Raw genomic sequence first — 14,432 nt, forward strand, 5'->3', positions numbered from 1 at the left:
TTTCTGTTTACATATAGTAAAACTGAAGTCCAGAAATAGCTCTGGAAAAGTGTGAGAGTGACAGTTCTGCCAGTTAAGTGAGTGCTATCATTTTACATGTCAGGTACTCTAAAAGTAAGTCTAATAAAGCTCTTATCAAAGACTGCTGGATTAATATACCTGACGCTCGCCGGTTCCTGTTAGTAATAATAGCTCAGTGTTCTTCTTTGTTTCTAAGGTTTAGGTTCAAAATATGTTTTCAAGGGCTTATTATTTCAACTCATTATGACATACAGCACAATGTGGAGGTTTGTGCAGAGCATATTAAGTAATTCAAAGGCCATTTACATTATAATACAACGGGAGGCTAAAACCACTCCAATGTCTTGTGTAGTCCAATTTGTACGTCTTTACAGGCATAAAAGCAGAGTTAATGTTTTCTCTAAACAAGATTTGGGGAAAAAAGAAAGCTTTTGTTATTGGTAAAGAACGTACAGCATTTACTGAGCTCAGTTAAGAGGGGCACGGAATTTGATGTTTTGTTTATATAAATATATATTTGTATATGCCATCTATTGTAGGATTCTTCTAAGGCACATGTACACATTTATACACTGGGGCAAATTCACTAAAGCTCAAAGCAGCTAAGGCTAGTACAAATTCCCCAGCGTGACGCAGTGTCGGACTGGCCCGGCGGGACACCGGGAAAAAACCCGGTGGGCCCCGACCCTCGTGGGCCCCCGCCGGGCCAGACCCCCTCTAATAGTATAAAAAAATTTTAAAAAGTTTTCGGCGATGTGCATCACATCACCGCTTGCGCATGCGCATCGGCGCTTGCGCATGCGTATCGGCGCTTGCGCGCCGAGAAGTGCGCTCGCGCATGCGCGCAGTAGGGGGGCGGGGGCCCTGGACCAGCAGTCCCGGTGGGCCCCGGTCCCCCCAGTCCGACCCTGGCGTGACGTCATTTCATTACTTCGCCCATTTACTAACGGGCGCCGGCGTAAATTCGCTAGCGAAGTGGACCTACTACTTTGCACGCTTACGCCAGTCGAAGTTGCGCTATGGTGAAGGGACGTAACTACGCTAATTCACTAACTTGCGCATTTTACTGAACGTTACCTCTTGCGCCAGACTTGTCTTCGCCATCTCAGACCAGGCAAAGTGCAATAGAGTAGATAGGGATTGCTTGAAATTTTTACTAAGTCCCAAAAGCGCTGGCGTCTTTTCATTTTTTAAGGGTGATAGGCTGAAAAAGATTGTAATTTTTTTGGGGGGTACCCTCCTTCCCCCCTACATTTCCTAACATATGGCACCTAAACCAGCGCCGATCCACGCCTTTATGTCTCCTGAGTAGGGATGTAGCGAACGTCGGAAAAAAAGTTCGCGAACATATTCGCGAACTTGCGCAAAAATGCGAGCGGTTCGCGAACGGTTCGCGAACCCCATAGACTTCAATGGGAAGGCGAACTTTAACATCTAGAAAAGACATTTCTGGCCAGAAAAATGATTTTAAAGTTGTTTAAAGGGTGCAACGACCTGGACAGTGGCATGCCAGAGGGGGATCAAGGGCAAAAATGTATCTGAAAAATCTGCCTGTGTGTGCTTGGAAGAGATAGTGTAGGGGGAGAGCTGTTAGTGATTTCAGGGACACCAGTCCCACTCCCCAACACTGCTAGACTAATAGCACTGGGCTCTTATAGTAGTAGTAGTAGTAGTAGTAGTAAAACAACAAAAAAATAAATAAAAGCAGTCCTTACAAGGACTACTGTTATTGCAGCAGTCAGCAGATGAGATCAGAAGCAGGACAGCTGCCCACTGCAGCTACATACAGAGCACTGCAGTAGAAGGTAGATTACTAGCCAGCAAAGCTACCTAAGCTAAAATGTCCCTCAAACCCCTGCAGACTTCTGTCCCTCCAATAACAGAGCAGTATCAAAACGATTACTAGCCAGCAAACTTTCAACTGTCCCTGAAATCACTAACAGGCAGCAGCTCTCTCCCTACACTATCTCTTCAGCACACACAGGCAGAGTGAAAAAACGCTGCAGGGCTTCGGTTTTTATAGGGAAGGGGAGTGGTCCAGGGGAGAGCTTCCTGATTGGCTGCCATGTACCTGCTGGTCTGGGGTGAGAGGGCAAAAAAAAGCGCCAACAATGGCGAACCCAAAATGGCGAACGTCGCGCGACGTTCGCGAACTTCCGGCGAGCGCGAACACCCGATGTTCGCGCGAACAAGTTCGCCGGCGAACAGTTCGCGACATCTCTACTCCTGAGGCGGCCTTCCGTTGCCGCCCCGACCCCTCCTCATGGCGCTCACATTTTCTGCGCAGGAGGGGGTGGGGCGCTGTACGACGCTTGTGCAGAGAGCGCAATTGCGCTCTATGCACTAGAAGAACGGAATTTCCAGGTTGAAAACCGGAAATTCGGCTCATAATTACCAGGAGCAGCATTTTTGCAGCCCCTGGTAACCAGGGGGGCGCTGCCGCCTGAGGCGAGTGTCTCAACTCGCCTCATTGGTGACCTAAACTATACTATACTATTTTCCGGCGAAGCGAAACAGGAGAAATTTGCCCATCACTGGTTGGGACCAAGTACAAGGTACTGTTTTTGTATTCATTTTATTGTATTATTCAGAAATAAAATCAATGACCATTTACATCCGTGTAATAAACGCAAGTAAAAGTGTAAAAACACTTACATTAAACATAGTTCTTGCAAATATTAATCATTGGTATTCATATCAAAGCTAGCATAAGAAAGCTTCTCGGTGTTAGGTATTGATTGAACATGTAGTGATAATTAAAGTAAACTTTTAACATTTTTAACAGAAAGTTAAACCAAATATTCCAAAACGTGAAATCTTATTCATGTACTAAACATACAAAATCAATATGGATAAGCAATTTTTTTTTTTTTTTTTTTGTAATTATCTGTCTTTTCTTTGCTTTCTTTCAGGTGTATCGTGGAGAGTGGGGAAGATTGACAAGGTACTGTTTTATTATTATGGAGAAAAAGGAATTGATTTTCTAAAATTTGGATTATTTAATTATAATGGAGTCTATGGGGCAGATTCACTAAAGGGCGAAGTGACTAACGCCATTTCCTAACTTCGCCAATTCACTAACGGGTGCTGGCGTAAATTGGCTAGCAAAGTGAACCTACTCTAGCGCTATTTCGTACCCTTACGCCAGGCAAAGTTGCGCTATGGCGAATGGGAAGTAACTACGCTAATTCACTAACTTGCGCATTTTACTGAACGTTTCCTCTTGCGCCAGAGTTGCCTTCGCCACCTCAGACCAGGCGAAGTGCAATAGAGTAGATAAGGATTGCTTCAAAAATAGTTGAAATTTTTTCTAAGTCCCAAAAAACGCTGGCGTTTTTTCCTTTTTTAAGGGTGATAAGCTGAAAAAGATCGTAAAATTTTTTGGGGGTACCCTCCTTCCCCCCTACATTTCCTAACATATGGCACCTAAACTATACAGTGGACACATGTATAGGGCAAAATAACAACTCTATTTTAGTTTATAAAGGTTTCCCGGGCTTGTGTAGTGTAATGTATTTGCTGCTACATGAACGTCCATTCAACTTTAACTTGGCGCCGTATGCAAATTAGGCATCGCTAACGTAACTTTGCTTTGCTTGACAAATTAACACTTGCGCAAATTCGCTACCGTTCGCCTCCCTGAGCGCAACTTCGGATTTTAGTGAATTAGCGGCGCCCTGGCGAAAATTCGTCTGGCGAAGTGCGGCGAAGGCGACGCTAGCGCATTTTCCCTGCTTAGTGAATTTGCCCCTATGAGAGACAGCCTTTCCGTAATTCTGAGCTTTCTGGATAACAGGTTCTGGGTTTCTGGATAACTGATCCCATACCTGTACAGGTATGGGAACTGTTATGCTCAGGACCTGGTGTTTTATGGATACATGATCTTTCTGTAATTTGTATCTTCATACCTTAAGCCTACTGAAAAAGCATGTAAACATTTAAAAAAAAAAACAATAGGCTGGTCTTGCTTCCAAAAGCAAGTACAAGGCACTGTGCAAGGTACTGTTTCATTATTATTATTATTATTATTATTATTATTATTATTATTATAGGGAAAAAGGAAATTATTTCTATGGGAGATGTCCTTCTGCTTTCTGGATAACGGGGTTCTATAGTAATGGATCCCATACTATACTGCCCTGTTTGACAGTCCAAGCAGGGCCTAGAAGTGTCATCTAAGCTATTCAAATAACAAGGTGCACAACTCGTTTAAGGCTGACTCTTTCCAGCTTTCCAATGGGGGTCACTGACCACATCTAAAAAAAAACAAAGGCTACACAATTATTGTTATTTTTTAATACTCGTCTTTCTATCCAGGCCATCTCCTATTCATAGTCCAATCTCTTATTCAAATCAATGTATGGTTGCTAGGGTCATTTGGACCCTAGCAAACAATTGCTGAAGTTGCAATCTGAAGAACTGCTGAATAAAAAGCTAATTGACTCAAAAACTACAAATAATAAAAATTGAAAACCGACTGCAAATTGTTTCAAAATATCACTCTCTACATCAATGATCCCCAACCAGTAGCTTGTGAGCAACATGTTGCTCTCCAACCCCTTGGATGTTGCTCCCAATGGCCTCAAAGCAGGGGCTTATTTTTGAATTCCAGGCTTGGAGGCAAGTTTTGTTTTTTTAAAAACCAGGTGCACTGCCAAACAGAGCCTCATTGTAGGTTGAATCCATATAGGGGTACCAAATGGCCAATCACAGCACTTATTTGGCAACGCAAGAACATTTTTCATGCTAGTGTTGCTCCCCAACTCTGTTTACTTCTGAATGTTGCTCACTGTTCCAAAAGGTTGGGGATCCCTGCTCTACATCATACTATAAGTTAGCTTAAAGGTGCACAACCCCATTAAGGCTGACCAGCTTCCTGCTTTGGTAAATTATTCCTAGGATGTATGGAAGTCAAATCAGTATGTCTCAGTGTCCAAACTGACCAGCTTCTGGGAATTTAAATTTGGGATCCCATTTAATTTGAGTACCTTTGCTTCCATTTACTCACTCTTTGTTCATTTTGCAATTGACTTGAAAGTTTAAGGACTGCAAATCCCTCTACTCATTTCCCAGGGAGTTATACAGATTATAGCGGAATTATTTTGCATGGCTGCTGTACAGAATCCCTGGATTACTATGCATATTTTATCTAGCCCAGTTGAACAGACTTGGAAAGCTTTCACAGTAATGTACAGGTTCCAACTTTATTCCAATTTGTTTCAGATTCATGAAAAGCACAGTGATTTTAGAAACTCTATAACAGATCAAAAAGGAATGTCTTTTTCATTAGTTGTTCTTGTAAAACCCCATGTTTGCAGAATATGCTCAGATTATTGTGATAAATACATTGCCAATTTGCTATAGTGATTCTTAAAGAAATGTATGGGATTACTGGTTTTACCATACAGCATATAAGAACATTGAAGTTAGGGTCGGACTACACAGACGTTTTTGGCACGATCCGACGTGCTGCGACACAACACCAACGTCAAATCGCATGAGACGGAAATAAGGTAAGTGAATGCATTGTTGGATGAAGTCGCAGCGTTGATCAATACTACACGACTGTCGGAAGCAGATGCTGCATGCTGAGTCTGCATTAGACAGTTGATCAACGCTGCGACTTCATCCGACATTTCTATCTCTTACCTTATTTCCGTCTCATGCGATTTGAAGCCAGAGTTTTGTGGCAGGGCGTCGGATCGAGCAAAAACATCCGTGTAGTACTACCCTAAGAGGTATGCATGTGGGTGATTCATGGGAAGCAGCTGCTCAGTGCAAGGATAAGGAACAGGTGCAATGTGTATGGGGCTCTATGTATTTGCAGAATAACAGTCATAGATGCATGCACACATAAATAAATGCAGCTATTTAAAGGAGAAATAAAAGCTAAATTTTAGTTAAAGTGTATGGATCTGTATGATGGCAGAGAGCTGCTTTTTTGCTTCCCCAAGTCAGCAACCCTTTGCCTGGCAAGTACAAAAGAAGTAAACGCTGCCATAGCAAAACAATCTTAATTGCTTTGTGGATTGTATTTTGTTGTTTTATAACCTTGTGAAGCAATGAGTGTGTTTCTCTATATTTATCCATATATGGTTATATACATTAGTCAGTACACATGGAATATTTTACTTGACTATTTCAAATCTGATAAATATTGATTTATTTTTGTATTTATACTGTGTATATATAAGTTGTGTTTTTTTCCGCCTTTCTTTACAGATTATATATATATATATGGTCAACTACAAGAGGTCAACCCATTATCAATATATTTAAGACAGAGACATTTTGTGCATACTGCTACTGAAAAATGCCTTACCCTTTAAACAACACAGGGATTGTTTGTCCATATATTGCAATATATTTAAGCTGGCCAACTACGTCAAAGTCATCCCATATCTGGCCAGTCCTACGCTTAATTTTCATCTGATTCATTAAGAATTCTATTGCTTCATTATACATTTTACCAAGGGACTAAGTTTTACCTGCAACTTACTTGCTGCTTTCAAAGTAAAACTCCCAAACTTGGTTGCCCTTCTATTAGACACCATTGGGATCACCTGACTATAGCTGGGAAGGGTTGCAGGTAAAACTTAGTCCCTTGGTAAAATGTATAATTAAGCAATAGAATTCTTAATGAATCAGATGAAAATTAAGCGTAGGACTGGCCAGATATGGGATGACTTTGACGTAGTTGGCCAGCTTAAATATATTGCAATATATGGACAAACAATCCCTGTGTTGTTTAAAGGGTAAGGCATTTTTCAGTAGCAGTATGCACAAAATGTCTCTGTCTTAAATATATTGATAATGGGTTGAGTGCAGAGGACTCTTGTAGTTGACTATATGTATTTTGTGGTCACAGCCTCATTGCACCCCCGCCTAATGGTTTTAAAATATAGTGGTGAGTACAACTTTCCCTTGTTTTATACATATAAATATATATATGTTAGGGATGCACCGAATCCAGGATTCGGTTCGGGATTCGGCCAGGATTCAGCCTTTTTCAGCAGGATTCGGATTCGGCCGAATCCTTCTGCCCGGCCGAACCAAATGCGAATCCTAATTTGCAAATGCAAATTAGGGGCAGGGAGGGAAATCGCGTGATTTTTTGTCACAAAACAAGGAAGTAAAAAATATTTTCCCCTTTCAACCCCTAATTTGCATATGCAAATTAGGGTTCGCATTCGGTTCGGTATTCGCCGAATCTTTCACGAAGGATTCGGGGGTTCAGCCAAATCCAAAATAGTGGATTCGGTGTATATATAATATATAGTTGTTCAGAGAAAGCACTCACGGCATTGCCCATCAAATGTGTTATGTGTTTCAAGATATATTTATTCATGCATGGTGCATCAATGCACAAATAAATATATCTTGAAACACATTTGATGGGCAATGCCGTGAGTGCTTTCTCAGAACAACTATTGATAAATTTGGTTAGCACCCGGCGATTAACTAAGTGAATGGCGAGTGCCGTTTTCATTCCATTCATGTTCAGATATCCTCAATAAAGGCCTCAATGTGGGCCGAAACGTTGGATACACGAGTGACATGAAAATAAAATAAGTGTTGACACTTGAAAGCTTGGTGTGCTGGTCCATTTTGAAGGATATATATATATATATATACTCATTGATTTCAGGTTACGTGATCTTTTAATTATGCAGAAAATTGATTTAATTAATTGAGTTTAGTGTATGGATGGATAAAAAATATGAATTGTCGACAGGGTGAGCCATGGCTTCTGATGAAGTGACTCGTATTGGTCATGAAAAGTGTAAAGATCCCTGCCAGATATTTCTTTTGTGATTTTAACAATTTTTAATTTTGAAGATTTTAAACATGGAGTTTTATTGATCCACTTTGGAGCTTGCCTGCAGAAGTTAATCAAGCATTTCCAGGGCAGATGATTGTAGAAAAAGGCCTTTAAAATATTTGGGGGATTATTAATTAAGGTTCAAATTCGAGTTTTCAACGTTATTTTTTTTGGTCAAATCTCACATTTTCTGGTTAAAAAAAAAAACCTAGAATTTTTCAAGATTTATTTTACCCCGACCCTGGAAATAACTCGAATCCGAACATCTAAAACTTGTCAAGGTCATGTAGAAGTCAATGTCAGAGGTCCCTGAAACCATCTGAAGATGTTAAAGGAGAAGGAAAAGTTAAAACTAAGTAAACCTTGTCAGAAAGGTCCACCTAAATATACCAGTAAACCCTCAAATTTATGCTGCTCTGAGTCCTTTGTCAAAAGAAACACAGCATTTCTTTCCTTCTGTTGTCTATAAATGGGCTTCTGTATCAGACTTCCTGCCTAAAGCTTAAACCTCCTTCCCCCAGGCGTGAGCATGCTCAGTTTGCTCCTCCCCCCCTCCCTTCTCTGTTGTAATCTGAGCCCAGAGCTATAAGTGAGCAGGGAGAGACTCAGGCAGGAAGTGATGTCACACCAAGCTAATACTGCAGCTGCTATCCTAAACAAACAGAGAGCTTTTAGAGCTTTTTACTCAGGTACGGTAAAACATTCTACAGAATAAATATAGCATTCTAGCTTGCACTATTGCAGCTAATCTATTGGCAATAATGCCTCCGTAGCTTTCCTTCTCCTTAAATAGCCTTCATGATGTTTGAGGGTTTTGTCTGAAAACTCGATCAATTAGATCGATTTGAGGGTTTTTTTTGTGGAAAATTCGATTAATTCGAGTTTTCAGGTTGTTAACCACAAACTCGTTGAATCAAGTTTTTTCCAATCCAGTTTTTTCTTAAATAAGAAACCATTCGAATTATGAGTTCATTCAAGGTTTCAAAAAACGCTAACATTCGACCTTTGATAAATACATTTGATAAATTACATTTTATTAACATATATTCATAGAAGAAAAGAATAAATGCTTGTCATTATACATATAAAAATTATGGCTTGTTCCTGTTTTAAATAAAAGCACTTTAAATATATACGGAGGAGTGAATAATAATGTGCAATAAACAAAAACAAGAAACTGGAGTGGAATAATCTTCATAATAAATATTCCTGTTGGGCACTTAACTGCTATAAAAACTGTAAAGGCAGAACCACTCAGGGAAGGCTCAATTATCCACCTATCACCACCAGTCCCTCCATACCCCCTCTTATGTTCATTGATAGGGCAAACTGATTGCTGCCCTCCTGTGTCCTTGCCCGTCCCATGATGTCACGTCTATGTCCTCACTGGCACATGCACACCAAGAAGCTGCATCTCAAGGTAGATAACAGCTCAGAAGCCTCATTGTAGAAGCTGTTCAGGAGTCAGACATTTGCAGGAGCTGATCAGTAGAGACACGGCACATGCAATACAGACTGTAATAGTCCACATTTAGCCTGGGTTTCAGATCCCCTTGACGTTAACACCAGAGAACGATGAATGGAGAAGAGACCAACTCCATTCAAATGAACTGACCAAGAATCATTGCTGCTGGCACCAAGACGCGGTTCAATAGTCCATGAACTCAAGGCATATACAGTTTCCGTGTATTTAAATGACATGCCAGAGCGAGAGCGGGGAGGCTTGATACAGACAAACGGCACACATGCAATTTGCCAGCACAAAAGTATGAATTAAGCTCTGACCCTTGACAAGGAACCTTATAACGCTGCATAAAGAATCATCATTGTCTCTTCAGTTCATCAGTTATTCATGCTCGTCTAGGCTCCTTCTTTTAGAATCCTTTAACTAGTTCAACAATGGACTTTTTAAACACCCCTCTGACCTCAAGCACCAACAAGCACCCTGGAATTCTAATAAAGGAGGCCATAGACACACTGATAATATTGTACAAAACTAATTTTCGTACGATATTTGGTGCGTGTATGGTGGGAGACGAGCTGACCAATATCGGCAGAGGATTTGGATATCTGGTCGATCTGGCCAGCTAGAAAATTTTCCTTTGAAGGCACCCAAACATCGGGCATTGTTAGTGCTGAATCATTGGTTACATGTAGAATTTTATTGTTTCTACCTGTATATATGAGGATTCAGCTCTACAAGTGTCCAGGGAAAATTGTAATTGTAACGTCTATGGCCACCTTTAGCCATTAGGTTTTGTTGGGTGTTGTAGTTTGCCAGTCGGCTGTCAGGGATGGTGGAAGTTGTAGTCATCTGTAAGCTGCAAGAAAAGTGTTGTGAGTTGTAGTTACACAGCAGGCTGCAGCTTCATGCCCCAAACAAACAGTGTGATTTGTCAAAAATGCTGGGAGTTGTAATTTACCAGTAAGCTTTCGAAGAGCGTTGGGGTTTTTGGCATTGGGGAGTCGTGGATCACCAGTAAGATGTCAGGGAATACTGAGGTTTGAAGTTCAGCAGGTATTAGTCAATGACTAATTGGACATGGACACATCTGATTTAATACAAAGTGTGCAGTTTTGAGAGACATTCCCAGCCAAGATGAAAAATGATAAAGTTTTAACACAAATATATTCCCTTTCATTATTTGCCAAACCCTGAAGGATTTCATGGAACATTATGGGTATTTATTTTTATTCTTTATAAATCTCCAACACATTGCTGATCATTCACATCAGTCTCTCAATGACACTTTGTATGTGATGCCCCTATCATACACCCACACACTGCATTAAATTAACACATCTTCTATAGTAACCATTCCCCTTGTTTCACTTCCATTACAGTAGTGAGTTTACTGCGGCACAGCTATGGGCACCCAGGAGCAAGACAGATTCTGCCAAACTACAACTCCCTGCAAATTGTATTGCCTGAACTGAGCAATGCTGGGAGATCTGCAACTGTTGCCGTACAAACTCACGTCTATAACCCTATTATATAGTATACAGGCAGTTCCCAGGTTACGCATGAGATCGGGTTTGTTCTTAAGTTGAATTTGTATGTAAGTTGAAACATATACAGTACCTTTACTTATTATATGCAACTTATACAGATGTTTGTCTTAAAATAGTATGTATGACAACCCACACCAGAGGGGTGTTGGGGCGGGTGGTTTATTAAAGCTAATAAAGGCCAAGCAAACCACAGAACATTACTGAAATATCCTCCGTTTGTAAGTGCGAGTTGCATGTAAGTCGGATGTTTGTAACCCCTGTATTTCAATTTGTATATTAATATTAGGAAAAGACCAACGTCAGATATCATTTCCCATATAGAAGAGCATATAGAAGAGCATGTTTCAGATGAGTAGCTACAGGGTTAAAAAAAACCCTCATTATTATTATTAGTATTATTATTATGATTATTACTGAAAACAAGCATCACTGAATAAACAAACTCCAATAAAGATAGTCAACTTGATGTCCCCTGTTAGGCAGTGACGCTCCTGTGCCAGGCCTCTTTCCCAGGCAGGTTTTTGCTAAACTAATCTGAACTGGAAATTGACACGGAAATGTACTTAATGTGGGCAGGAGACCCCCAGGCGCAGCGTGATGTAAACCGACTACCAGCACAGCGGCTGGAACACATGCCAGGAGGGAAGCGGCTTAAGCAAAACACCCCCCCCCCCATGAAAATAACATTCAGTATCTGAAATCAGCTTCCCTGGAATCATTTCATTTAGAGGAGGAGAGAGAGGCTGAGAGAGAGACAGACACTACAGATACATAGACGCGTCTATACATATGTGCAGCTGTGACACATATAGTCGGGCAGGTTTTCATGGCATTCGGGTCATTTCCCGCACCGCAGGTGGGAGACTACCCCGGGGGGAACAAACATCCTACTGGATATTTACTTATAAAATATGCATCATCGACGACTATTGGATATATCTGAGTATGATCTCTAGACAAGTCATTCATAAAAATGCATCTAAAAGAAAGTCCTGCAGTGCCGCTTTGTGATGGCTGCAGAAATACACTGCAGTATAGTCAGCTTATCTTTTACTTGTTTTTTTTTTTTTTTTACTTATTGCCCACATGACGGCACAGCTCAGAACTGCCCACGCATCCCCTTGCCAAACGATAAAGCCAGCAGCATCTGAAGAGTTAAGCGGCTGGTGCTGGGCTTGCAGGAAGAACAGAGAGGGATGGGTAAATCAGGTCGCTGTCAGTATCACAAGGTCACCTAGATTTCCCAATGCACTGGCGTGCCCAACTAAATGTATGCTGTACACGTGCCCAGGCAAGTGCATACCGTCTCCTAAACCTATTGGAAACCGTCACACTTAACCATTTTAATGCCAGTTTTTATATAAGCCTACACCACTTTTTCTGCAAGCCCGGTGGCATTTAAATGCTTAAAGAAACCAGAAATCAATGTCATCAATGTACCAGGGCAGCTTTATGGACCCGGTTAGTAATAGAGGGGTTAACAGGACGATGGTTAAACCAGTGGGCAGCATAGAGGTGCCTAAGTAGAGCAATGGGAAGAAATAAGATTCATAGGGCATGATAAGTACAAGCAGGAGAGGGAGACGTGTGTGTATCATCCTTGTGTACCTGGTTCCCAGGAGCAGATAACAGATTGCCAGCAGCTCCCATGTGACATTTATACGTGGGAAAGGTCTGGACACACCGAGTGCATGCAAATCAACTCTTTAACACGTAGGAAGCAAAAAGTGAGGCGTGGGATCGATTAAAAAAAATAAATAACCTAATTTCATTCTCGTCTGGGTCTCTTTAAGTGCTCGGCATTCCAGTAGACACAAAACATGATGTTCGGTGGAATCTGCAGTAGGAGGCATATTATACAAGCCCTTTCCTATCCATGCAGAGCACAGGTAATGCTGATACCTTCCCTCGCCATCACTTCCCAGGGAGAAAAAAAAACTCTGGTCATCCCCAGACATCTGCATGTAGGAAGGAACGGGGCCACTTGCTCTCAAGCTGCACCATAGGGGCCATAATAAACACTGTCATTGTACCAACAGCCCAGTACAGGGAAAGTAACACGAGCCGACATTAGTGCACATAGATAATACTGTAAAACCCATGGCTCTGAGATGAGGTCCTGGAGGAAAGTGGGTTCCCTGCTACATTAGGGGATTGAAACTCTGTCCCTTCATAAAAAGAGGCACTTGTGAAATCCACATGCTGCATGACTGGTTAGCGATGCCTGCTCTGGTTTCTATGCAACTGAACGCATTACTAAGCAGCCCTACAGCATGCTAATGGAATAGGTGACTAGTGATGCTCTGACAAGCCTGGGTACCACTAGAACACGCTGGTATGTCAGTGCTGATGGTATGTAACGGCCTGGGATGCATCACTACACGCTGAGTGTGCCCAGGGCCTCTTCCTGATTAAAAACCCCACCTGGAGCTGAGAGCACAAAGTGAATAAATACCCAACATCATCTAATGCAGGGATGGAGCAGCCTCTTACCAGCTCCTCCATCTCCCACCAAACACAAGTAGCCAGTAGGAGATGTATTCTATCCCTGATCTCATGCAAGAGACCCCTGAGTTCCAGCAGGTCATTCCCTCCTCCACTGGGCTTGCACTACAACTCCCAGAATTCAAAGCAGCACCTGGGAGACTCAGGTCCAGCCCTGGCCAATACTCAACAGCAGCATCACAGGAGACAGGACACAGGCAGAAAGTTGATTGGGATCGGATTACCTTGTACGATGACACCCCACAAGCTGGAGAGGCAGAGAAGTGCACTTGGCTGGAGGATCATGTTGAGGATCAGGTGCAGGAGGAGAAGATGCCTCCCGGCTGACAGGTGAGCTGCTGGGGCAGATACAGAGGGCGATACCACTCTCTCGATGAGGGCGAGGGGGGAGGTATTAGTTCCTTTTTCCCCCGGTTGGGTCAATAGGTTCCTAAGTGATGCCTTTTCCTCTGATGCACGGACAGCCACATACACGGTGTAGTAGTGTAAATACACAGAAAGCGTACTGTTCCCCCCTGCGGGCCGTTGATGGTTCAGCCCGTGCTGCTGCTGCTGCTGCTGCTGCTCCTGTGCTGGGGATGCGCTGGGTGCAGCCAACACTCTCTCCTCGCAAACGCTCGAGACACAAGGGCAACCAGCTGAATCCTTCCTTCCCAACCTCTTCCCGGCTGAGCGACAGCACCGGCAGCCAATCGGCGCAGCGGGAGACTCGCGGCTCAACCAATGGCTGAGGCGGGGAGTGAGGGAGTCCGCGGGTTTATTTCTCCTCTTAGCGGCTGTCACTGGGACACAGAGGGGTGACAGGAGGCGGCGGGGATCCTGCACAGTCACAGATAAATACTTCCAACAGTGGAATTAGCATCACGGGGTGAGAAACACGCAAGCAAGTATCAATGACAATATCCCCTTGTGTTACGTCTTTATTAAGTGAATAGTCATGATCAGCGGCCCTCCGGCTGTTCTTTATACGAAACCTCCTGCAGTTGTCGCGCTGAGCCGTTTTGTAATCCGCCAGCAGGTCTAGACTGTCAGAGAGGCTTCTGGGAGTTGTAGTTCAACAACAGCTGCAGGT

The 14,432-nt window shown here is 42.5% G+C and overlaps 1 protein-coding gene across 3 annotated transcripts in view; it reads right to left on the minus strand.

The window, feature by feature from the left end:
- cadm2.L (cell adhesion molecule 2 L homeolog) overlaps window positions 1–14,009 on the minus strand; it is an 891,984-nt gene extending 877,975 nt beyond the window's left edge. For 2 of the 3 annotated variants that reach the window (XM_018245992.2, XM_041581599.1), the window contains exon 1: window positions 13,585–14,006. In XM_018245992.2, coding sequence (XP_018101481.2) covers window positions 13,585–13,645 — 61 coding nt within the window. In that variant the 5' untranslated portion in view covers window positions 13,646–14,006. Of the gene's footprint in view, window positions 1–13,584 lie in introns of all 3 variants that reach the window. The other variant, XM_041581600.1, reaches the window with a different exon arrangement.
- Between the last annotated feature and the right edge of the window lie 423 nt (window positions 14,010–14,432).

This window comes from Xenopus laevis, chromosome 2L, assembly GCF_017654675.1.
Source record: "Xenopus laevis strain J_2021 chromosome 2L, Xenopus_laevis_v10.1, whole genome shotgun sequence".
Taxonomy (NCBI): domain Eukaryota; kingdom Metazoa; phylum Chordata; class Amphibia; order Anura; family Pipidae; genus Xenopus; species Xenopus laevis.